Raw genomic sequence first — 24155 nt, forward strand, 5'->3', positions numbered from 1 at the left:
TGTCAGTATTTACAGGGGGTCCCGGGGAGAGTGTCAGTATTTACAGGGGGTCCCGGGGAGTGTATCTGTATTTACAGGGGGTCCCGGGGAGTGTGTCAGTATTTACAGGGGGTCCCGGGGAGAGTGTCAGTATTACAGGGGGTCCCGGGGAGCGTATCTGTATTTACAGGGGGTCCCGGGGAGTGTGTCAGTATTTACAGGGGGTCCCGGGGAGCGTGTCGATATTTACAGGGGGACCGGCGGAGTGTGTTTATATTTACTGGTGTCCCCGAGAGCAGATGGGGATTTACAGGGATCGTGAGGCGTGTGCGGGAATTTACACTGTGTTCCCGGCGGGTGTGTCGATATTTTGCGGGGATCCTGGGGAGGAGTGCGTCAATATTTACAAGGGACCCAGGGAATGCCTCAATAGTTACGGGGGTGGGTTGGGGGGTGTCTCAGTGAGTTTGTCACTGTTCACAAGGGTCCTGCTGAGTGCATCAATAGTTACACGGTGTCTCTGGGGGACTGTGCCAGTACTTGGACAGCACATTAGGAAAGCGGTTAGCTTGACGTTATCATGGCGCACACCGATGAGGTTCGGGCTTTGACTCCAGCACTCTCTGTGCGTCCTCCCCGTGGAATGCCTGGGTTTGCTCTGGCTGTTGCAGCTTCCTCCCAGAGACCACAGACGTCCTGGGTGGGTTAATTGATTTGATGTTTGTAAACTGTCCCGCGATAAGATGAGGATTAAATCAGGGTTGTTAGGCGTTGCTGGGTATTGTAGATCGAAGAGCTGGGAGAACTTATTCTGCCCTGTATTTCTAATAAATAATAAGTAAGTATATTTATCTTGGTTTCTGGGGAGTTTGTGTGTGTGTGTGTGTGTGTGTGTGGGTCGTTTTGAGTTCCGGAGGATGACAGGCATCTCTCCCCAACGCTGACCTCTCTGCACCCTCCTCTCCCTCCTCAGGGCTCTGGCCGTTCCCCTCGGCTGCTCCGCAGGCCTCATCCCCTTCCACGTCCACTAGCCCCCGCCGCCGGGCAGATGCTGGAATCGGAAGTGGAACTGGTCCCCTCTCCAGGACCCCTGTCCCACCAGCCGGATGGCGTCGGAGATCCTGGTCACATCGGTGAGTGCGACCCGCTCCTCCACTCCCATGTTACCCTCCTCCCGTCCGTCAGAGTGAGGAATCCCTTCCGCAATGTGTCAGGCGTGTTACATTTACGCTAGCGTGTCTGCCTGCTGTCGTAAAAGGTGGTGATATTATTCTTTGTACATGCACAGTTTTCCTTCTTTTGCACTTTGATTGTTTGTTCGTCTCTCTGCATCGTTTTTTACTAATGAAATTATGAATACTTGCAACAAAATTAATCTCAGGGTAGTATATGGTGATGTTTATCAGTGTGGGCAGGGTCTTTCTTTGTGGGTGGAGCCATCAGAGGCGGGATCAGTCAGTGTGGGCGGAGTCAGTCAGAGGCAGGATCGGTCAGTGTGGGCGGGGTCAGTCAGAATGGGCGGGGTTTGTCAGGGGTGGGATCTGTCAGTGTGGGTGGGGTCTGTCTGAGGTGAGATGGAGTTGGTTCAGAGGCGGGATCTGTCAGTGGGCGGAGCCTGTCAGGGGCGGTATCTGTCAGTGGGCGGAGCCTGTCAGAGACGGTATCTGTCAGTGGGTGGAGCCTCTCAGGGGTGGTATCTGTCAGTGGGCGGAGCCTGTCAGAGACGGTATCTGTCAGTGGGTGGAGCCTGTCAGAGCGGGTTCTGTTAGTGTGGGCAGAGCCTGTCAGAGGTGGGCTCTGTCAGTGTGGGCGGAGCCTGTCAGAGGTGGGATCTGTCAGCGGGCGGAGCCTGTCAGAGGTGGGCTCTGTCAGTGTGGGCGGAGCCTGTCAGGGGCGGTATCTGTCAGTGGGCGGAGCCCGTCAGAGACGGTATCTGTCAGTGGGCGGAGCCTGTCAGGGGCGGTATCTGTCAGTGGGCGGAGCCTGTCAGAGACGGTATCTGTCAGTGGGCGGAGCCTGTCAGAGACGGTATCTGTCAGTGGGTGGAGCCTCTCAGGGGTGGGATCTGTCAGTGGGCGGAGCCTGTCAGGGGTGGGATCTGTCAGTGGGCGGAGCCTGTCAGGTGTGGGATCTGTCACTAATGGTTGTGTTATAACGTCAAGAGATTCTGTTGATGCTGGAAATCCAGAACAACACACGCAATAAGCAGCATCTACAGAGGGGAATAAACATTTGATGTATCAAGCCGACTGGAAGGGAAATGCACAGAAAGCAGAATACGATATTTGAGGGGGATGCGGAGTGGAAGGAAGACAATCTGCCAGGTGATGGGTGCGACCGGGTGAGGGGGGGGGGGTGCAATGTTCACTCTGTGGTGTGTCCATGTGTGTGCACACACACACCTTTTGCTACTAGTGCACGGAGGAATTTAAACTGCCACAAAAGCTTGTCACCCTCTACCTCGTTGGTACGTTAAGTATGTTTCACCATCGTACACAATCACATTTCCTTTCCTGGTTGCTGATGCGGGCGGTGCTAGCAACGTGAAGTTTGCCATGATTTGTCTGTAGATTTTAGAACCGGCCTGTTTTTACTGAATAAATTATTTGGCGTGCATATGTTGTCACTGGGCAAAAGAACTGCACGGCACAATTTTTGCACACACTGGCCGTTACTGATTCAAGGGACATTGGAGTGCCGGGTGGGGGGGTGATGAAGTAAGAAGCTGGGAGGTGATAGGTGGAAGAGGCAAAGCGCTGAAGAAGAAGGAATCTGATAGGTGAGGAGAGTGGACCATGGGAGAAAGAGAAGGAGCTGATAGGCTGATCATGAGGACAGGAGAAGGGGTAAGAGGGTAACCGGAAAGAGTGGGGGTGAGGAGGGTGTGCTCATGGAAACGGTGGGGTGTGTTTACCAGAAGTTAGAGAAGTCAATGTACACACCATCAGGTTGGGGAGTCTTTCGCTATGGAATATGAGGCGTTGGGTCCTGATGCTTCTGCAATCCAAAGGTTCTTCTGAAATCAAGAATGAGGCATAAAAATGATTGATGATGGTCGTTTTATGAAGTGTTGCAAGTGGGAAAATGAACAAGGAAGAGGAGCCGGGGGAGCAGAAGATAGGCGAATGATATTGCAGTCAAGGTTGCTTCATACTCACACCAGAGAAAACAACATCCCAATGATTACAACTGACCTAAGTTAGCCACATTCAAGTGGTGTGACATTTGCTACTGAAAAACTAAGATGTTTCTAGAAAAATACAGAAGCAATTGTGCCAAAACGACTGGACAAATCACTGACCAATTACATGAAACAACTCTCAGCGGCCACTTTATGAGGTACACCCGCTTGTTAATGCAAATATCTAATCGGCCAATCAGGTGGCAGCAACTCAATGCATAAAAGCACGCCGACATGGTCAAGAGGTTCAGCTGTTGTTCAGAACAAACATCAGAATCGGGGAAGAAATGTGATCTGAGTGACTTTGACCGTGGGATGATTGTTGGTGCCAGATGGGGTGGTTTGAGTATCTCAGAAACTGGCTGATCTCCTGGGATTTTCACGCACAACAGTCTCTAGAGTTTACAGAGAATAGTGTAAAAAACAAAAAAAATCCAGTGAGTGACAGTCCTATGGGTGAAAACGCTCTGTTACTGAGAGAGGTCAGAGGAGAATGGCCAGACTGGTTCAAGCTGCCAGGAAGGTGACAGTAACTCAAATAACCATGCATTACTACAGTAGTGGTGTGCAGAAGAGCATCTCTGAACACACGACACATCAAACCTTGAAGTGAATGGAATAAAGCAGCAGAAGACCATGAACACTCACTCAGTGGCCACTTCATTCGGTGCTAAAAAAGCGGTCACAGAATGGATATGGTTATATAAACGTGCAGGCAAGCACAGGAGGTATTAATAACAAGAAAAATAACTGTTTTACCCTCTAATGAGGCAGGTACAGAAGATTCTGCAGATGCTGGAAACCTTGAGCAACTCAGGCCAAAAAAGGCTGGAGGAACTCAGCAGGTGTGGTGAAGGGTCTCGGCCTGATACGTCGACTGTTTATTCCCCTCCACAGACGCTGCGTTCCTCTGGCATTGTGTGCGTGTGTGTTGCGGAATATGAGGTGTGCCCCCCCCCCGCGCCCCCCCGACCTGTGTCTGGCCTCATCGTGGCGGCAGAATGGGAGTGGGAAGCCGAACTGAAGCTCTGCACCCTGGTAGCTGAAATGCAAAGAGACAGGACCCTGTTAGGGCAAGACCCTTAATAGTGTTGCTGGGCAGAGGGATCTTGGGATCCAAGTTCATAGCTCCCTGAAAGTGGCCACACAGATGGTCAGGTGGTTAAGAAGGCTTATGGCATGCTTGAGTTGAGTTCAAAAGTCAGGGAGTTATGTTGCAGCTTTACAGAACCCTACGTTAGCCCGCATTTGGAAGTACTGTACACAGTTCTAGTTGCCCCACTGTGGGAAGGAAGTCGAGCCCTTGGAGAGGGTGCAGAAGAGGTTTAGCAGGATGTTGAATGGCAAAGAAGAGAGAATCTGCCGACGCTGGAAATCCAGAGCAACGCACGCAAGCTGCTGGAGAAGCCCAGCAGGCCAGGCAGCGACCGTGGAAGGGCCTTGGCCCGAAACGTCGACGGCGCTCTTTTCTCTGTAGATGCCGCCTGGCCTGCTGAGTTCCTGCGTGCATCGCCAGCAGGGTGTGGCCTGCATTAGAGGGCATGTAATGAGAGGTCGGACAAGCTTGGGTGGTTTTCTCTGGGAGTGGCGGAGGCCGAGGGAGATCTGATATATTATGAGAGGCATTGATAGAGTGGACAGACAATATCGTTTTTCCCAGGGTGGAAATGTCCAAAACCAGAAGGCATGTAGTTAAGGAGATGTGAAGGGCAAGTGTTTTTATATAGAGAGCCTGGGATGAGCTGCCTGGGGTGGTGGTAGAGGCAGGTTTATTAGAGACTTTATTAGGATGTTTTGTAGGTAGAAGTGATTAGTTCAGATGGCCTTTTGATTACTAATTTAATCGGTTGGGCACAACCTTGTGGGCCCAAGGGCCTGTTCCAAAGGTGTGCAAGTTGGGTGGCCATGGAGAGATCTGCCTGCTAGAGCAGATGGGGTGGAAATGCTGGACGAAGTGGTCCCCCGATCTGCATCAGGTTTCGCCGATGCAGGGGAGGCCGCACCGGGAGCATCGAGTGCAGTAACTGACCGTGACCGGCTCGGAGGAAAGCTGTCGCCTTCCCTGAGGTTTCTGGAGCTCTCGCAGTACTGCGACGTAACAACAGACTTTTAACATCGTAACTCAGTGAGCTGTTTGTTTTGTCTCCCCTCTGGCTGTGAAACGGGGACACCTCTTTTTCCCTTCTCAGGGAGAGAGCCTGGAGTGTGTCGAATTACCGGGGGAACGAGTAGTCATTGGGGTACTGGAAGTCTGAGTCTTTATTGATGCTTTGCTGCACGCTAGAGTGTTCGGTGGTGGGCGCCGATGCTTTTTTGCTGGTGGGGGAGGGGGGTCGTTGCCTTGGTGCTGCTTGTGCGTGGGAGGGGGCAGCTGGGGGGGTTCTAACATTTAACTGTCGTTCAATCTTTGGGGCACTCCTCTGTATTCGTGGATGTTTGCGAAGAAAAAGAATTTCAGGATGTATATTGTAGACATTTCTTTGACATTAAATGTACCTTTGAAACCTAATGAGTCTGGCTTGCCCTGCTGTAGGAAAGATGACATTAGGCTGGAAAGAGTGCAGGGGAGATTTACGAGGATGTTGCCAGGACTCGAGGGACTGAGTTATGGAGAGAGGTTGGGCAGGTTGGGACTTGATTCACAGGAATGTAGGACTCTGGGGGTGACCTTTTAGAGGGGTATAAAACCAAGAGGGGCACACAGTAGATGGGGTGGATACACAGACATTTCCCCAGGGTCCGGGGATCAAAAACTAGAGGACTCAGGTGAGAGGGGGGATTCAATAGGAACCCGAGGGGCATTTTCTTCCCACTGTGAGGGTTGTCTTTATATGGAACTCAACTCTATTCTAAAGGGATGTCCGTCTATTCTGAGGCTGTTCCCTCCGGTCCTAGACTCCCCGACTATAGGAGACATCTTCTCCAAGTCCACTGTATCTGGGCTTTTAAATATTGACTGAGATTCCCCCCACTCCCCGCCCCCGTTCTTCTAAACCCCAGCAAGTACTGGCCCAGAGACATCAAACGCTCCTTGTACATTAACCCATTCATTCCCAGGATCATTCTCGTGAATCTCCTCTGGACAATCTCCAAGGCCATCACGTCCTTTCTTGGATAAGAGGCCCAAAACTGCTCCCAGTCCTCCAAGTGTATGGTCTGGCCAACGCCCTATAAAGCTTCAACATTACATCCTTGCTTATATACTCCAGTCCTCTGGAAATGAATGCTAACGTCCTCACCACCGACTCAACCTGCAAGTTAACCTTTTGGGAAATCCTGCACGAGGACTCCTGAGTCCTGTTGCGCCCCAGGTTTCTAAGTTCATGACCTGTTTAGAAAATAGTTGTGACCTTCTTGTTTCCCACCCGCAATTTGTATTCCATCTTTGCCCACTCTCCCAACCTGCTCAAGTCCTCCTGCCCCCTTCACACTCCCTAGGTGTCGTCTGCGACCCAGACCACGGCTCCGTCAGCTCCCTCGCCCAAATCGTTGAACTGTGAGAAGTGAAAAGTTGTCGTCCCAACACTGACTCTCTAATCACCTGCTGCCATCTTGAAAACGGCCACTTTTATCCTCACACTCGGCCTTCCCCCAGAAAGCCAATCTTCTGTCCGTATTAGTAACTTGTCTCTAACACTACGGGTCTTGTTTGACTGCCTCGTGTGTGGCACCTTGTCAAGGGGCTTCTGAAACCCCAGGTAAGTTACGTTCACTGACTCTCCTTTGTCTAACCTGCTTGCTACCACCTCAACGAATTCCAACAGATTTGTCAGGCAATTTCTCTCGTAAGTGCTGAGTTTATTCAATTTCATTATGTACTTCCAAGTACTCTGAAATTTCATCCTTAATAATGGACTATGAAATCTTACCAGCCACCGAGATCAGGGTGACTGGTTTATAATTTCCGGTCTTTTGCTTCCTTCCCTTCAAAACAGCAGAGTCAGGACATGTCAACCCTCCTGGCAAGTTCCCTGCACTCAGCACACCAACACCACTTAGTGATGACATTGAGAGAGTTCTGTGTATGGGAGAGAAAGAGTGTCTGTGTGAGAGACAGTGTCTGTGTGAGAGAGAGAGAGCGAGAATGTGTGTGTGTGAGAGAGTGTCTGTGTGTAAGAGAGAGAGAGAGAATGTGTGTGTGTGAGAGACAGTGTGTGTGTATGAGAGAGAGTGTCTGTGTGTGTGAGAGAGAGAATGTGTGTGTGAGAGACAGTGTCTGTGTGAGAGAGAGAGCGAGAATGTGTGTGTGAGAGAGAGTGTCTGTGTGAGAGAGAGAGAGCGAGAATGTGTGTGTGAGAGAGTATCTGTGTGTAAGAGAGAGAGAATGTGTGTATGTGAGAGAGAGTGTCTGTGTGTAAGAGAGAGAGAATGTGTGTGTGTGAGAGAGAGTGTCTGTGTGAAAGAGAGAGAGAATGTGTGTGTGTGTGTGAGAGAGAGTGTCTGTGTGAAAGAGAGAGAGAATGTGTGTGTGTGAGAGAGAGTGTCTGTGTGTAAGAGAGAGAGAATGTGTGTGTGAGAGAGAATGTGTGTGAGAGAGAGAGTGTCTGTGTGTGTGAGAGAGTGTCTGTGTGTGTGTGTGTGTGTGTGTGTGTGAGTGTGTGTGTGTGTGTGTCTGTGTGTGTGTGTGTGTGTGTGTGAGAGTGTCTGTGTGTGAGAGAGAGAGTGTCTGTGTGTATGAGAGAGAGAATGTGTGTGTATAAGAGAGAGAGAGTGTCTGTGTGTATGAGAGAGAAAGAATGTATGTGTGTCTATGTGTGAGTGAGAGAGAGACTGTGCCTGTGTATGGAGAGAGAATGTGTGTAGGGGTGGGGTGTCTGAGTGTGTATGTGTGCATGTATCTGTGTGTGTATGTATGTATCTGTCTATTTGTTCGTGTGTGCTTGCACGTGTGTGTGTGTTTATCTGTGTGAGTGTGTGAGGAAGAGACAAACAGTAAGGGTTGCAGTGGGACAGATAGAGTAAAGGAGGGAGAGAGACAAAGAGAGAGAAAGAGGGGAAGAGAGAGGTAGTGAGAGATGGTGATAGAGAGAGGGAGGTAGAGAGAGACAGAGACAGAGATAATTGGAAAAAGAAGGTGGGGAGAGAGGGAAGACACATTGCAGCTGTATAAAACTGATCATTTTCTGCTTTTTTCTGTTACAGGAAGGTGTGGGGGTTTTGGGGAGGGTGCAGAAGAGGTTCACCAAGATGCTGCCTGGATTAGAGAGCAGGAGCGATAAGGAGAGCTCAGACAGACTTGGGATGGTTCCTCTGCAGTGACAGAAGCCGAGGGGAGACCTGATAGAGGTCTAGAAGACTATGAAAGGCAGAGGTAGAGCAGAGAGTCTTTGTCCCTGGGTAGAAATGTCAAATACCAGAGGACATGCATTTAAGGTGAGCAGGGGCAGTTCAAAGGACTTTTTTTTCACACAGAGTGCCGGGTATCTGCAAAGTGCCCAGGCAGATTCAATAGATGCTCTTCGACAGACATGTTAGGTGTTACCAGTTTAGTGTAATTACTAAATGTTGGCACAACGTTGTGCACCGTATGGCCTGTTCCTGTGTTGTGAGGGTGAGAGGTGGGGAGAAAGGGAGACAGAGGGAGGGAGGGAGGGAGGGAGAGAGGGAGGGGCGAGAGAGGGAGAGGGGAGACAGAGGGGGGAGAGAGGTGGAGAGAGGGAAAGAGAGACTGCAGAGAGAGAGCATAATGGGGAAAGGAGGGAGCGTGAAGAAGAAGAAATAGAAAAAAGAGAGAGAGAAAAGGAGCAAGGGAGAGAATGAAGAAGGAATGAGACAGGATGCTGGTGATGCCAGAGAGAGAAAGCAAGACGGACAGTGAGTGAGCGAGAGAGGGGGTAGAGACTGACAGAGAGAGTGACTGAGAGAGTGTGTGAGAGAGACAGAGAGAGGGGAGAGAAAAGGAGGAGAGGGAGGTGGGAATGCGATCGGACAAGTTCAGAGCCTGCTCCTCTCTCCCTTTCCGAAGGTGGGGGCAGAGACGGCTACACGCCTGGGACTCGGCGCTCCTTTACACCGGACAAGCTCGTCGCCAGTGAGAGGTCCCAACTGATCCCCAGCCAAGGAGGAGGAGAGCCGGAGAAGCAGACAGGTTTGTGCTCCTGGCTGGGGGGTGGGGGGGGGGGGACGGAGAGGTAGGGTGGGGGGCAGGTGGGTCTGTGGTCTCAGCTAGAGGGAGGGAAGGAGAGTGGGAGGGAGAAGAGGAGCCGTCAGGTCCACTATCATATCCAGAGAGAGGGAGGAAATGGGAAGGGGAATGGGGGAGTGTGTGATGGGACGGTGTGGAGGGAGTTTCACTCTGTGTCTGACCCCGGGAGTGTGGAGGGAGTTTCACTCTGTGTCTGACCCTGGGAGTGTGTGAAGGGACGGTGTGGAGGGTGTTTCACTCTGTGTCTGACCCCGGGAGTGTGTGATGGGACGGTGTGGAGGGAGATTCACTCTGTGTCTGACCCCGGGAGTGTGTGATGGGACGGTAAGAGGGAGTTTCACTCTGTGTCTGACCCCGGGAGTGTGTGATGGGACGGTGTGGAGGGAGATTCACTCTGTATCTGACCCCGGGAGTGTGTGATGGGACGGTGTGGAGGGAGTTTCACTCTGTGTCTGACTCCGGGAGTGTGTGATGGGACGGTGTGGAGGGAGTTTCACTCTGTGTCTGACCCCGGGAGTGTGTGATGGGACGGTGTGGAGGGAGTATGGTATTAATGAATAACGCTGGTTCAGATACTCACCCTCCTCTACCTCTCTTGCCCTCTCCCCTTCCTCCTCCCGCCGCTGTCCAGGCAACAGCCTACCTCAGACACCGCGGCCAGCGCAGGGGAATGGGAATGCAGATGCCACGGTGAGGCGACCCACCTCCCTCAGCCCGCTACCCTGCCCCTCGGTGAGGCAGCAGCCCTGCTCTCCGCGCATGGTCCCCGTTCTCCCGGGATCCCCCGGGACCAACTACAAGTCCGCTGCCTCGCAGCTCTCGAACTCCCCGGGAGAAGGTAAGCGCTCAGGCGTGCTCGCTGCTGAGACAAGGGGGAAGGGGGTGTCGGGGAGTGCCGGAGGGCAGTGGGACAGATGGTGACAAACCACCCCGTTTGCAATGGCGCTGACCTGGGAAATGAAGATCCCCAACCCCTGTCCCTCTAGCTATCGGCTGACAGTTCAACTACGTCTCTATGAATGTGCGTGCAAAAGGCAGATTTCAGAGCCATTCCCGGTTAAATTAATTGGTGAGGAAGGTGTTTGGGCCATGTTGAGGCATTTTGGGAAGGACAGTGTCTCTCAATACTTGTCCTTCAGGGGAAGATTGGTGTCTCTCCTTCCAGCTCTCTCTCAGCGGGAGATCTGTACACTGACCAGTGTCTCTCAGTCCCACTCTCCATGAGGGAGATCTGTACACTGACCGGTGTCTCTCAGTCCCTCTCTCCATGGGGGAGATCAGTACACTGAGCGGTGTCTCTCAGTCCCACTCTCTCAGGGGAGATCTGTACACTGACCGGTGTCTCTCAGTCCCTCTCTCTCAGAGGGAGATCTGTACACTGACCAGTGTCTCTCAGTCCCACTCTCCATGAGGGAGATCTGTACACTGACCAGTGTCTCTCAGTCCCACTCTCCATGAGGGAGATCTGTACGCTGACCGGTGTCTCTCAGTCCCTCTCTCCATGGGGGAGATCAGTACACTGAGCGGTGTCTCTCAGTCCCACTCTCTCAGGGGAGATCTGTACACTGACCGGTGTCTCTCAGTCCCTCTCTCTCAGAGGGAGATCTGTACACTGACCAGTGTCTCTCAGTCCCACTCTCCATGAGGGAGATCTGTACACTGACCGGTGTCTCTCAGTCCCTCTCTCCATGGGGGAGATCTGTACACTGACCGGTGTCTCTCAGGAGAGATCTGTACACTGACTGGTGTCTCTCAATCCCTCTCTCTCAGGGGGAGATCTGTACACTGACCAGTGTCTCTCAGTCCCTCTCTCTCAGGGGAGATCTGTACACTGACCGGTGTCTCTCAGTCCCTCTCTCTCAGGGGGAGATCTGTACACTGACCGGTGTCTCTCAGGGGAGATCTGTACACTGACCGGTGTCTCTCAGTCCCTCTCTCTCAGGGGGAGATCTGTACACTGACCAGCGTCTCTCAGTCCCTCTCTCTCAGGGGAGATCTGTACACTGACCAGTGTCTCCCAGTCCCTCTCTCTCTCAGGGGGAGATCTGTACACTGACCGGTGTCTCTCAGTCCCCCTCTCTCAGAGGAGATCTGTTCACTGACCGGTGTCTCTCAGTCCCTCGCTCTGGGGGAGATCTGTACACTGACCGGTGTCTCTCAGGGGAGATCTGTACACTGACCGATGTCTCTCTTGGAGATGGGGACTGCCAATTTTATCAGTGTAACCCTGTGGGGTATGGTCCAGGTATCCTGTAGTTCTGTCCCATTGTGTGTCTGTCTGTCTGGCTGAATGATATACGCCTCGTGTAGGCAGATGTCAGAAGCCTCTCTCCACACTGCTGATGGGACCACAGGGTTTGCTGGTCTGAATATTGTGCACATCAGGGGTGCTGGAGTTGCCTGCATTAGCTCGTTGCCTGTATACGGGGGGGGGGAAGTGTTTGGCTCCTGTGACTGTCACTTCCTCCTTCCCATACACCCCTCCCTGTCACCGTGACCCCCTCCCTCCGTGACCCCCTGCCTCCCCAACACCGTGACCCCCTCCCTCTCTCCCAACACCCCTCCCCATCACCGTGACCCTCTCCCTCCCCGTGACCCCCTGCCTCCCCAACACCCCTCCATGTCTCTGTGACCCCTCCCTCCCCTACACCCCTCCCCATCACCATGACCCTCTCTCTCCCCAACACTTCTGCCTATCTCCGTGACCCCCTCCTGCCATGACATCTCTCCATGTCTCCATGACCCCCTCCCACCCTGTCTCCGTGACCCCCCTCGCTCCCTACACTCCTCCCTCTCTCCATGACCTGCTCCCTCCCCTACACCCATTCTCATCTGCAGCCCCTTCCCTCCTTTACACCCCTACCTGTCCATGTGACCTCCCCTCCCTGCCTTCTTGACCTCCACCCTCCCCTACCCTGTCCCTGTCTCTGTGAACCTGTCCCAGACTGTCCACTCCCTCCCCCCCGTCTGGCTCCCCGCCTGCCCCCCCCCAGTCCCCTCCCTCCGCCTCATGCAGTCAGCGACCTGAGTCCTCACTCTGCCTCTGACTACCTCACCCCTCCCTCCTTTGTCGTTAACCCCCCCAACCAGCCATTTGGTCTCTGTTCTCGTAACTCCCTCTGCGGCGGGTTTCTGCCTCGGCAGACTGGGGGATGTTTATCTCGTGTTATGTCTCAACTGTCCACTTCTGTGTGCTAACCCCGGGGCGTCCCTCTGCTGGAGTGGGGAAAGGGGGTGTCGGAATCTGAGTCACAATCAGGTTTCTTATCGCTCACTTAGATGGTGTGAAATTGGTTGTTTTCTGGCAGAAAAGCTGTAAGATTACGACAATCAGAATCAGAATTCAGAATTCAGAATCAGAACCAGTTTTAATATCACCGGCATGTGTCGTGAAATGTGTTAACTTAGCAATAGCAGCACAATGCAATATGTGATAATATTAAGAGAAAATAAATCAATAAATAAATAACTCTAAGTAAATATATCTATGTTGAATAGTTAAATTTAAAATAGTACAAAAGGAGAAAAAGAGGTGAGGTAGTGTTCATGGGTTCAATGTCCATTCAGAAATCAGATGGCAGAGGGGAGGAAGCTGTTCCTGAATCATTGAGTGTGTGTCTTCAGGCTCCTGTACCTCCTCCCTGATGGTAGCAGTGAGAAGAGGGCACGTCCTGGGTGATGGGGGTCCTTACTGATGGATGCCACCTTTTTGAAGCATTACCCCTTTTCAGGGAACCGTGTACCTCCACCCCTGGGTCCCTCTGTTCTACAATACTCCCCAGGGTCCATCCATTCACTGTGAAGTTCTTGACCCCCCTCGTAGCATTAATTTTAAGGATGTAATGCTGAAGCCTTATAAGGCTTTGGTCAGACTGAACCTGGAGGATTGTGAGCAGTTTTGGGCCCCTTGTGGAAGAAAGGCTGGCATTGGAGAGGCTCCAGAGCAGGTTCACGAGGATGATCTCGGGAATGAAAAGGGTTAATGTGTGATGAGTGTTTGATGGCTCTGGGCCTGTACGCAGTGGAGATTAGAAGAATGGGGCGGGGGTGAGGCTGGGGATCCACTGGAACAATGAATACTGAACGGCCCAGATGGAGCAGACGTGGGGAGGATGTTTCCCATAGTGGGGGAGTCTAGGGCCAGAGGGCACAGCCTCAGAATGCACACATACCCGTTTACAACAGAGATGTTCTCCTCACCACTTTACAACAGAGATGAGGAGAAATTTCTTGAGCCAGAGGGTGTGGAATTCATTGACACAGACAGCTGTGGAGGCCAAGTCATCGGATGTACGTCCTGACGAAGGGTCCCGGCCTGAAACGTCGACTGTACCTCTTCCTATAGATGCTGCCTATGGAACGCAGCATTTTGTGTGTGTTGCTTGAACTTCCAGCATCTGCAGACCTCCTTGTGTTTGGGTGTATTTAAAGCGAAGTTTGATAGGTTCCTGATTTGTCAGGACATCAAAGGTTATCAAAATCATGGTTAGTATCACCGGCATGTGTTGTGAAATGTGTTTGCCTTTGCGGCAGCAGCACAATGGTAGAAAAACATGAATTACACTTTATATACATACATTTAGTTAAATTTGATAAGTAGTGCAAAAATGGAAATAAAAAGCAATGTCCAATGTCCATTCAGAAATCTGATGGCAGAGGGGAAGAAGCTGTTTCTGAATTGCTGAGTGTGTGCCTTCAGGCTTCTGTACCTCCTACCTGATGGTAACAATGAGAAGAGGGCATGTCCTGGGTGATGGGGGTCTTTAATAATGGATGCTGCCTTTCTGAGGCACCACTCCTTGAAGATGTCTTGGATACTATGGAGCTGAGTACCCAAGGTGGAGCTGACTAAACTTACAACCCTCTGCAGCTTCTTTCGGCCTTATGCATTAGCCTCCGTGCAAGACGGTGATGCAGCCTGTCAGAATTCTCTCCATGGTACATCTATGGAAGTCTTTGCATGTTTTAGGTGACGAACCAAATCTCTTCAAACTCCTAATGAAGTATAGTCGCTGTCTTGCCGTCTCTATAGCTACATTGACATGTTGGGAACAGATTAGATCCTCAGTGAAATTAATACTCACAAACTTGAAGCCGCTCACTCTCTCCACTTCCGATCCCTCTATGAGGGTTGGTATGTTCTCCTTCGTCTTACCCTTCCTGAAGTCCACAATCAGATCTTTCGTCTTACTGACGTTGAGTTCCAGGTTGTTGCTGCGACACCACTCAACTAGCTGGCATATCTCGCTCCTGTACGTCCTCTCATCTCCATCTGAGATTCTACCAACAATGTTTGTATCATCAGCAAATCTAAAGATGGTATTTGAGCTGTGCCTAGCCACACAGCCATGGGTTATAGAGGGAGTAGAGCAGTGGGCTAAGCACACACCCCTGAGGTGAGCCAGTGTTGATCGTCAGCGAGGAGGAGATGTTATCACCAATCCGCACAGATTGTGGTCTCCTGGTTAGGAAGCCAAGGATCCAATTGCAGTGAGAGGTCCAGAGGCCCAGGTCCTGTAGCTTATTGATCACGACTGTAGGAATGATGGTGTTAAATACTGAGCTATAGTCAATGAACAGCATCTTGACAGAGGTGTTTGTATGTCCAAGCAATTCAAGGCTGAGTGGAGAGCCATTGAGATTACCTCTGCCGAGGACCTGTTGTGGCGATAGACAAGTTGCAGTGGGTCCAGGTCCTTTGCTGAGGCAGGAGTTCAGTCTAGTCATGACCAACCTCTCAAAGCATTTCATCACTGTAGATGTGAGTGCTACTTTTCTGAGTTACTGCTTCTTGAAGATGTCCTGGATCCTGGGGAGTCTAGTGCCCACGATATAGCTTATTTAGATCCTTTCTTCGAGAAGGGGCCCAAAACTGCTCACAAGCCTCCAAGTGAGGCCTTATCAGTGTGCCTTATAAAGCCCCAACGTTACATCCTTGCTTGTATATTCTAGTCTTGTTCATACAGATCCGATCAGTGGGGGAGTCTAGGGCCAGAGGGCACAGCCTCAGAATAGAGGGATGTCCATTTAGAACAGAAATGAGGAGAGATTTCTTTAACCAGAGGGTGGTAAATCTGTGGAATTCATTGACACAGATGGCGGTGGAGGCCAAGCTATCGGGTATATTTAAAGTGGAGATTGATAGATTTTTGATTAGTAGGGGCGTCATAGGTTATGGGGAGAAGACAGGAAAATGGGGTTGAGAGGGATAATAAATCAGCCATGGTGGAGAGGCAGAACAGGCTCGATGGGCTGAGTGGCTTATTTCTGCTCTTATGTCTTATGGGCTCTTGGAGAGGAGCACGCGGTCACTATGGTTACAGTGCGGGTTTTCTGGTAATGATAGGTCCCCCCAAGGAACTGACTGTTTTGTACAGAGTAGTAAAACCATATTTTGAGGTGAAATTATTAACAGTCTTGTAAATCCTGATGTTTGTAGTTTGTGCACGAGTTCTGTAAGAAGAAGATGAGGTAGAACAAGGTAAGGCAACAGCAGAAAGCAGAATAAAGTGCGACAGCTTCAGAGAAAGTGCAGTGCAGGTGGGCCGCAAGGCGCAAGCTCGTAATGAAGTTAATTGTGAGGCCAGGAGACACCTTAACATTCAAGATAACGGTGGGTGGAAGCTGTCCCTGAGCCTGGTGGGACGCACTTTCAGGCTTTTGTACCTCCTGCCCGATGGGAGGGGGGGTGAAGGGAGAATGTCAGGGGGTGGGTGGGGGTTTTTTGATTATGATGACTGCTTTACCGAGGGAGAGGGAAGTGCAGACAGAGTCCGTGGAGGGGAGGCTGGTTTCCGTGACGGGTTGTCACGGGCAGGGCAGGTGCTATTCCAAACCATGGTGTATCGGGATGTTTTCTGGTCGGTCCTCCTGCGATCCTGTGCGTTGGCGGCCCAGTACCAGACAGCGGTATAGCCAGGTTAGAAGACTCTCCTCAGTACTTCTCGAGTCTTTGGAGACCCTTCCCAGCCCGTGGGGGCTGCGCCACCTAGAGACCGACCAATCACAGGGCAGTTTACGATGACCAATTAACCTACTGACTGCCACCTCTTTGGACCGTGGGACGACACCACGCGGTCACGGGGAGGGTGTAGGAACTCCTTACCGACTGCGGTGGGGGCGAGGTGTTTGTGGGTGCAGAGTGTAGGATGTGGGAGTCAGAGTGGGTTCTTGGGGGGGGTAATTGTAGAAAGTACTGCCAACGCTTGGGGCAAACGGGGTTACTAATGCTTTGGGGACTGGCTTCAACTGCACTAACACCTTTCTCTCTCTCTCCTCTTTCCGTTTCCCTCTCTACCACTTTCCCCTCTCTTTACCTCTGACCATCTTTTCGCCTCCCCCTCCTTCCCATCGTTCACCAACCTCGCCCCTCCTCCCTGTTGCCCCTCGCCTCCGCGCACCCTCCCTCTCAATCCCCTCTATTTTCTCTCCCATCTCCCCTCCCCTCTGTCCCCATCTCCCAACGCCCTCTCCCGTCTCCCTCACTCTCTTGCCCCTTTACCTGAATCTATCCCCCCTCTCATCTCTCCCCTTCCCCTTTCCACCCCCACCTCCAATCCATCTCCCTCCATTTCCCCTTGCCTTTCCTATGCTTCACTGCCCTTCCCTTCCCTACCGCTTCCCGCCTTTCCCCCTTCCCGTTCCTCCTCACACGCTTCTCCTCCACACATGCCCCTCCTCTTCCTCTATCCTCTCTCGTCCCCTCTTCCTCAACTTTACTCTCTCCCCCTCTTTAACCCCTCACTCTTGCTGTCCCTTTTCTTCTTGGTCTCTACCGCCTCCATTCCATATACCCCCCTCCCTCTACAATCCCTCGCACCTCCCTCCACCCTCTCATCCTCCTCTCACCCTCTCTCTCTCTTTCCTCGTCCCTCCATCCACCTTTCTCTCCCTCCCTCTTTCCCCTCTCCCCCTCATCATCCTTATCCCCTCTCTCTCCCCACCCCATCCCCTCTCTCTCTCCCCTCTCCCCACCCCATCCCCCTCTCTCTCCTCCCCCTCTCCCCTCACTCACCACCCTATCCCCTCTCTCCCTCTCTCTCTCCCCCCACTCCCCATCCCACCCCTCGCTCTCCCGTGCCCGCCCCACCGGCCCCGACAGATCTCTGTGTCTCGCTGCTGCTCAGCTGCCTGTTCTGCCGCCTGGGGGACGGCTGCGCCCTGCTGCCCGCCGTGTGCCCGTCGCCGGGGCTGGCCGCGGCGGCCAGCGGGGAGGCGCTGCGGGGCTGCCGGGTGCTGGGGGACTGCTCGCTGCTGGAGCCCTGCCAGCAGTCGGCCGAGTGCCTGGAGCTGGCCCTGGAGATCTCCGAGCTCTGCTACCGCTGAGCGGGCGCCGTGGGGAGGGGACCGGACGGGTGAGGGGGCGCGAACGGGGAGGGTGGGGGAATGCACTGGAGAGAGGGGACATGAACTGGGGGGGGAGAATGAAAGCAGCGGGGGGGGGGCGTAAAGGGGGAACAGCAGGAAGCGGGGGGGGGGGGACTCCAATCCACATCCCCCCACCCACTCAGTCTATCACCCACTACCCGGGAACCTCTCACCAGCCCTCCTCCCCTGGGAATCCACCTCTTATCCACCCCCCCCGAGTCCAAAACCCCACTCCCATCCACCGACCCAGTCCCCACCCTCCAGCCGCATCTCGGGAGGGGAGAGGGGAGACCTTCCCTCCCCACCTCGTCTCCGTCCCCAGCCCCTCGCTGCGGCTTCAGGAGTGCTGCCTTCCCTCCTGCCTCAGCTCTGTCCCAGCAGAGATGAGACCCCCCCCCTCATCCTGTCCGACACCCTTCCCACAACCCTGCCTGACCCCCTCCCCACACCCCTGCCTGACCTCCCCTCCAGCCTGACTCCCTCCCCACACCTCTGCCTGACACCCCTCCCCACACCCCTGACCCCCCCGCCTGACCCCCTCCCTATTCCCCTGCCTGACCCCCATCCTGCCTGACCCCCTTCCCATACCTCTGCCTGACACCCCTCCCCACACCCCTGACCCCCCCGCCTGACCCCCTCCCTATTCCCCTGCCTGACCCCCATCCTGCCTGACACCCCCTCTCCACACCCCTGCTTCACCCCCCTCCCCACACCCCTGCCCGACCCCCCCATCCTGCCTGACCCCCTTCCCATACCCCTGCCTGACCCCCTCCCCACACACCTGCCTGACTCCCCATCCTGTCTGACCCCCTTCCCACACCCCTGCCTGACCCCCCATCCTGCCTGACCCCCTCCCCACACCCCTGCCCGACCCCCCATCCTGCCTGACCCCCTCCCCACACCCCTGCCTGACCTCCCCTCCAGCCTGACTCCCTCCCCACACCTCTGCCTGACACCCCTCCCCACACCCCTGACCCCCCCGCCTGACCCCCTCCCTATTCCCCTGCCTGACCCCCATCCTGCCTGACCCCCTTCCCATACCTCTGCCTGACACCCCTCCCCACACCCCTGACCCCCCCGCCTGACCCCCTCCCTATTCCCCTGCCTGACCCCCATCCTGCCTGACACCCCCTCTCCACACCCCTGCTTCACCCCCCTCCCCACACCCCTGCCCGACCCCCCCATCCTGCCTGACCCCCTTCCCATACCCCTGCCTGACCCCCTCCCCACACACCTGCCTGACTCCCCATCCTGTCTGACCCCCTTCCCACACCCCTGCCTGACCCCCTCCCCACACCCCTGCCTGACCCCCCATCCTGCCTGACACCCCTCTCCACACCCCTGACCCACCTCCTGCCTGACCCCTCCCCACACCCCTGCCTGACCCCCTCCCCACACCCCTGCCTGACCCCCCTATTCTGCCTGACACCCCTCCCCACACCCCTGACCCCTCTCCTGCCTGACCCTCTCCCCACTCCCCTGCCTGACCCCCCCATCCTGACTGACCTCCTCCCCACACCCCTGCCTGACCCCCTCCACACACCCCTGCCCCCCTCCCTTTCCAGACCACCCACTAGTTCCAGTTTGGGTCTGGTTAACCATCTCTGACGTCCTTCTGTGAGGGGACTTTAATTTCTCAGTGGTGAGGGGGTGGGGAGACAGGGGGTCTGTTCGGAGTTGGGAGGGGTGGGAAAGAGAGAGGGTCTGTTCGGCGGTGGGAGGGGTGGGAGAGAGAGGTGGTCTGTTCGGAGGTGGGAGGGGTGGGGGAGAGAGGGGGTCTGTTCAGAGGTGGGAGGGGTGGGAGAGAGAGGTGGTCTGTTCGGAGGTGGGAGGGGTGGGGAGAGAGGGAGTCGGTTCGGAGGTGGGAGGGGTGGGGAGAGAGGGAGTCGGTTCGGAGGTGGGAGGGGTGGGGAGAGAGGGGGTCGGTTCGGAGGTGGGGGGTGGGGGAGAGAGGGGGTCGGTTCGGAGGTGGGGGGGTGGGGGAGAGAGGGGGTCTGTTCGGAGGTGGTGAAGGAGGGAGGGGTCTGTTCAGTACATAAAGGAACCCACATTGTCGGTGGTACCCCAGATGTGGGCTCACCAGCAGCCCCCCCCTCACTGAATCACCACCTCGTGACCGTATTCAGTCTGCTTGTAATAAAGTGAACTGTTGTGATGGACACACAATCGCTTACTGTACCTTACTGTACACCCACCCACCCACGCACACACCCACCCACTCACACACACCCACCCACGCACACACCCACCCACTCACACACACCCACCCACGCACACACCCACCCACTCACACACACCCACCCACGCACACACCCACCCACTCACACACACCCACCCACGCACACACCCACCCACTCACACACACACCCACGCACACACCCACCCACTCACACACACCCACCCACGCACACACCCACCCACTCACACACACCCACCCACGCACACACCCACCCACTCACACACACCCACCCACGCACACACCCACACACGCACACACACACCCACCCACGCACACACCCACCCACTCACACACACCCACCCACGCACACACCCACACACGCACACACACACCCACCCACGCACACACCCACCCACGCACACACCCACCCACTCACACACACCCACCCACGCACACACCCACCCACTCACACACACCCACCCACGCACACACCCACACACGCACACACACACCCACCCACGCACACACCCACCCACTCACACACACCCACCCACGCACACACCCACCCACACCCACTCAGACACACACACACCCACCCACGCACACACCCACACACACACACACCCACCCACGCACACACCCACCCACGCACACACCCACACCCACTCAGACACACACACACCCACACCCACTCAGACACACACACACCCACCCACGCACACACCCACACACACACACACCCACCCACGCACACACCCACCCACGCACACACCCACACCCACTCAGACACACACACACCCACACCCACGCACACACACACACCCACTCAGACACACACACACCCACCCACACACACACCCACACCCATCCACGCACACACCCACACCCACTCAGACACACACACACCCACACCCACCCACGCACACACACACACCCACTCAGACACACACACACCCACACCCACGCACACACACACACCCACTCAGACACACACACACCCACACCCACGCACACACACACACCCACTCAGACACACACACACCCACCCACGCACACACCCACACCCATCCACGCACACACCCACACCCACTCAGACACACACACACCCACACCCACCCACGCACACACACACACCCACTCAGACACACACACACCCACACCCACGCACACACACACACCCACGCACACACACACCCACTCAGACACACACACACATACAGACACACACACACACACCCACGCACACACCCACACCCACTCAGACACACACACCCACTCAGACACACACACACCCACTCAGACACACACACACCCACCCACACACCCACACCCACCCACGCACACACCCACACCCACTCAGACACACACACACCCACACCCACGCACACACACACACCCACACACACAGACACACACACACCCACCCACGCACACACCCACACCCACTCAGACACACACACACACACACACACACACACACACACACCCACGCACACACACACACTCAGAGACTCACAACACACACACACACCCATGCACACACACACACCCACGCACACACACACTCAGAGACTCACAACACACACACACACACACACACACACACACACCCACGCACACACACACACTCAGAGACTCACACATACCTACCCACCCACTCACACACAAACCCACACCCACTCAGGGACACACACACACACACACACACACACACACACACACACACACACGCACACACACACACATAGACCCTCTCACATTCACACACATTCACAGCCACTCACCCACACCTACCAATGAACACACGTACCAACACACATAAGCATTCTCACACTCACTCTTTCTCACACACACACACACACACACACACAGTGGCTGAAGTTCATCGTGGCTTCAGGGTTTGCTGGGGGACGGATTCATCTCCCCCATACCCCCGTGCTCGGGATGTTCCATGACTCTAACCTGTTCTCATCTCTCCCCCAATCCACCCGCCTGCTTCTCTCCCCCATCTCACTCCCCCATCCCCTCCTCCCCTCCCTCCCCATCCCCTCCCTCCATCCCTCCCTCTCTTTCCCCCACTCCACCCCTTGCCCCAACACTTACTGTGTTACCCGCACTCTCTCCTTCACCTCCACCTCTCTCAACCTCTCCCCATCTCCGTCCCCTTAACCTCTTTCCCTTCTTCCCACCCCTTTCTACACATAACCCCCTCCCCTTCTACCCGTCTCCCCCCTCTCCCCTGCCCACCCCCACACTCCCCTCTCACACCCCTCTTTTCCTTTCCCCCACTCCCTCTGTCCCTCCTGTCTTCCTTTTCTTCTTCTCTCACCTTCCCTCATTACCACCCTCCCCACCCTGATCTTCTCCTCACCCATCCCCTCTCCCCCAATCACTCACCCTCAATATACTCCCTTTCCCTCTCCGCCCTGCTCGCCCCTTCCCTTTATCGCACTCTCTTCTCTCCCCCCCTGGCTCGTCCTCCCCTCCCTCCCTCCCTCTCCCCCTCACCCCCTCTCGCCCACAGACGTCTGCCTGCACTGCGTGCTTGCCTGCCTGTTCTGTGAGCTGCTCTCGTTCTGTGGGACGCTGGAGTGCGGTGGGACGGAGGGGGGGACCACCCCGGCCGGGGGCGGCGGCTGCTGCTGCAGCGGGGGGGCCGAGGGCTGCGGGGCCGCGGAGGAGGCCTGCCCGTGGGGCGGGGGCTGCGGGTTGCTGCACGAGTGCTGCGGGACCGGCGAGTGCGTGGAGATCTGCCTGGAGTGCTGTTCCATCTGCTTCCCCGCCTGATGGATGGGGAAGGGCCGGGGTACCTCTCCCTCTCACCACCCCTCTCCCCCTCTCTCCCCCTCCCCCCTCCCCCTCCCTCTCTCCCCCTCTCCCCCTCCCCCTCTCCACTTGTCCCTCTCCCTCTCTCCCTACCCCCTCCCCTTCTGTCCACCCTCTCCCCCTCCCCCTCTCCACCTGTCCCTCTTCCTCTCTCCCTACCCCCTCCCCCTCTCTCCCCCTATCCCCCTCCCACCACCCCTCTCCCTCTCTCCACCTGTCCCTCTCCCTCTCTCCCTACCCCCTCCCCTTCTGTCCACCCTCTCCCCCTCCCCCTCTCCACCTGTCCCTCTTCCTCTCTCCCTACCCCCTCCCCCTCTCTCCCCTATCCCCCTCCCACCACCCCTCTCCCTCTCTCCACCTGTCCCTCTCCCTCTCTCCCTACCCCCCTCCCCCTCTGTCCCCCCTCTCCCCCTCCCCCTCCCACCACCCCTCTCCCTTCCCCCTCCCCCTCTCTCCCCCTCCCACCACCCCTCCCCACCCTCTCCCCCTCTCTCCCCCCTCTCCCCCTCCCACCACCCCTCTCCCCTTCCCCCTCCCCCTCTCCCCCTCCGTCTCACCACCTGTCCCTCTCCCTCTCTCCCTACTCCTTCCCCTCCCTCTCTCCCCCTCACCACCTCTCTCCCCTTCTCCCTCCCCCTCCCCCTCTCCCCTCCCCTTCCCCTCCCCCTCTCTCCCCCTCCCCACCTCTCCCTCTCTCCCTCCCTCTCCCCCTCCCCTCTCCCCCTCCCCTCTCCCTCTCCCCCTCCACTCCCCCTCTTCCCACTCCTCTCTCCCCCTCCCCTCCCTCTCACCACTCCTTTCTCTCCCTCTCCCCCTTCTCCTGTCTTTTTCCCTTCCCCTCCCTCTCTCCCTCCATCTTTCCCCATCTCTCCCTCCCATTTGCTTCCCCATCTCTACTCTCTCTCCTTCCCTCACCCTCTCTTCCTCTTTTCCTCCCTTTCCCTCTCTTACCCTCCCTCTCTCCCTCTACCCTCTCCCTTCCCGTCTTCCCTCCCTTTCTCCCTCTTTCTCTCCCTCCCCTCCTGCCCTCTCTACTTCCTCTCCCACAACCCTTGCCCTTCCTCTTCCCCTTTACCTCCCTCCCTTTCCTCCCTACTCTCCTCCTCTCCCTCTCCCCACCTCTCCGTTTTCCCTCATCCCTCTCCCTCTCTCCACTTCTCTCTTTCCCCCTCTCCTTCTCTCCCCCTCCCCCACCCTACCCCCAGATCCGGGGACCATTGGTAACCATAGAAACAGTCCCCCCCACCCCCCACCCCCGCCGCCAGCCCACGGCTCCATGTCCTGTGCGTTGCGACGAACGGAATCGCCTCGCGCTCTGTATTCGAGAATAAAACATTTGAAACGGCCTCCCCCTGTGAATTAGCCCTCCTGTTTTGCGATGTGGGGCACGGTGGGTGGGGAGGGGTCGGTGAGGGAGCTTCATTGTTGTGTGGGTGGGGGGAGGCGATGAGGGAGGTCGGCACTGTGGGAGGGAGAGT

The 24155-nt window shown here is 55.5% G+C and overlaps 1 protein-coding gene across 1 annotated transcript in view; it reads left to right on the forward strand.

Annotated features, from left to right (window-relative positions):
• Positions 1-22638, forward strand: part of LOC140189925 (uncharacterized) — a 25395-nt gene extending 2757 nt beyond the window's left edge. Inside the window, exons 2-5 of the mRNA XM_072246271.1 lie at positions 953-1112; positions 9126-9248; positions 9937-10143; positions 22376-22638. Of these exons, the coding sequence (XP_072102372.1) occupies positions 1028-1112; positions 9126-9248; positions 9937-10143; positions 22376-22638 (678 nt within the window). The 5' untranslated portion in view covers positions 953-1027. The remainder of the gene's footprint in view (positions 1-952; positions 1113-9125; positions 9249-9936; positions 10144-22375) is intronic.
• The last annotated feature ends 1517 nt before the right edge of the window (positions 22639-24155 follow it).

Source organism: Mobula birostris, chromosome 29 (assembly GCF_030028105.1).
Source record: "Mobula birostris isolate sMobBir1 chromosome 29, sMobBir1.hap1, whole genome shotgun sequence".
Lineage (NCBI taxonomy): Eukaryota > Metazoa > Chordata > Chondrichthyes > Myliobatiformes > Myliobatidae > Mobula > Mobula birostris.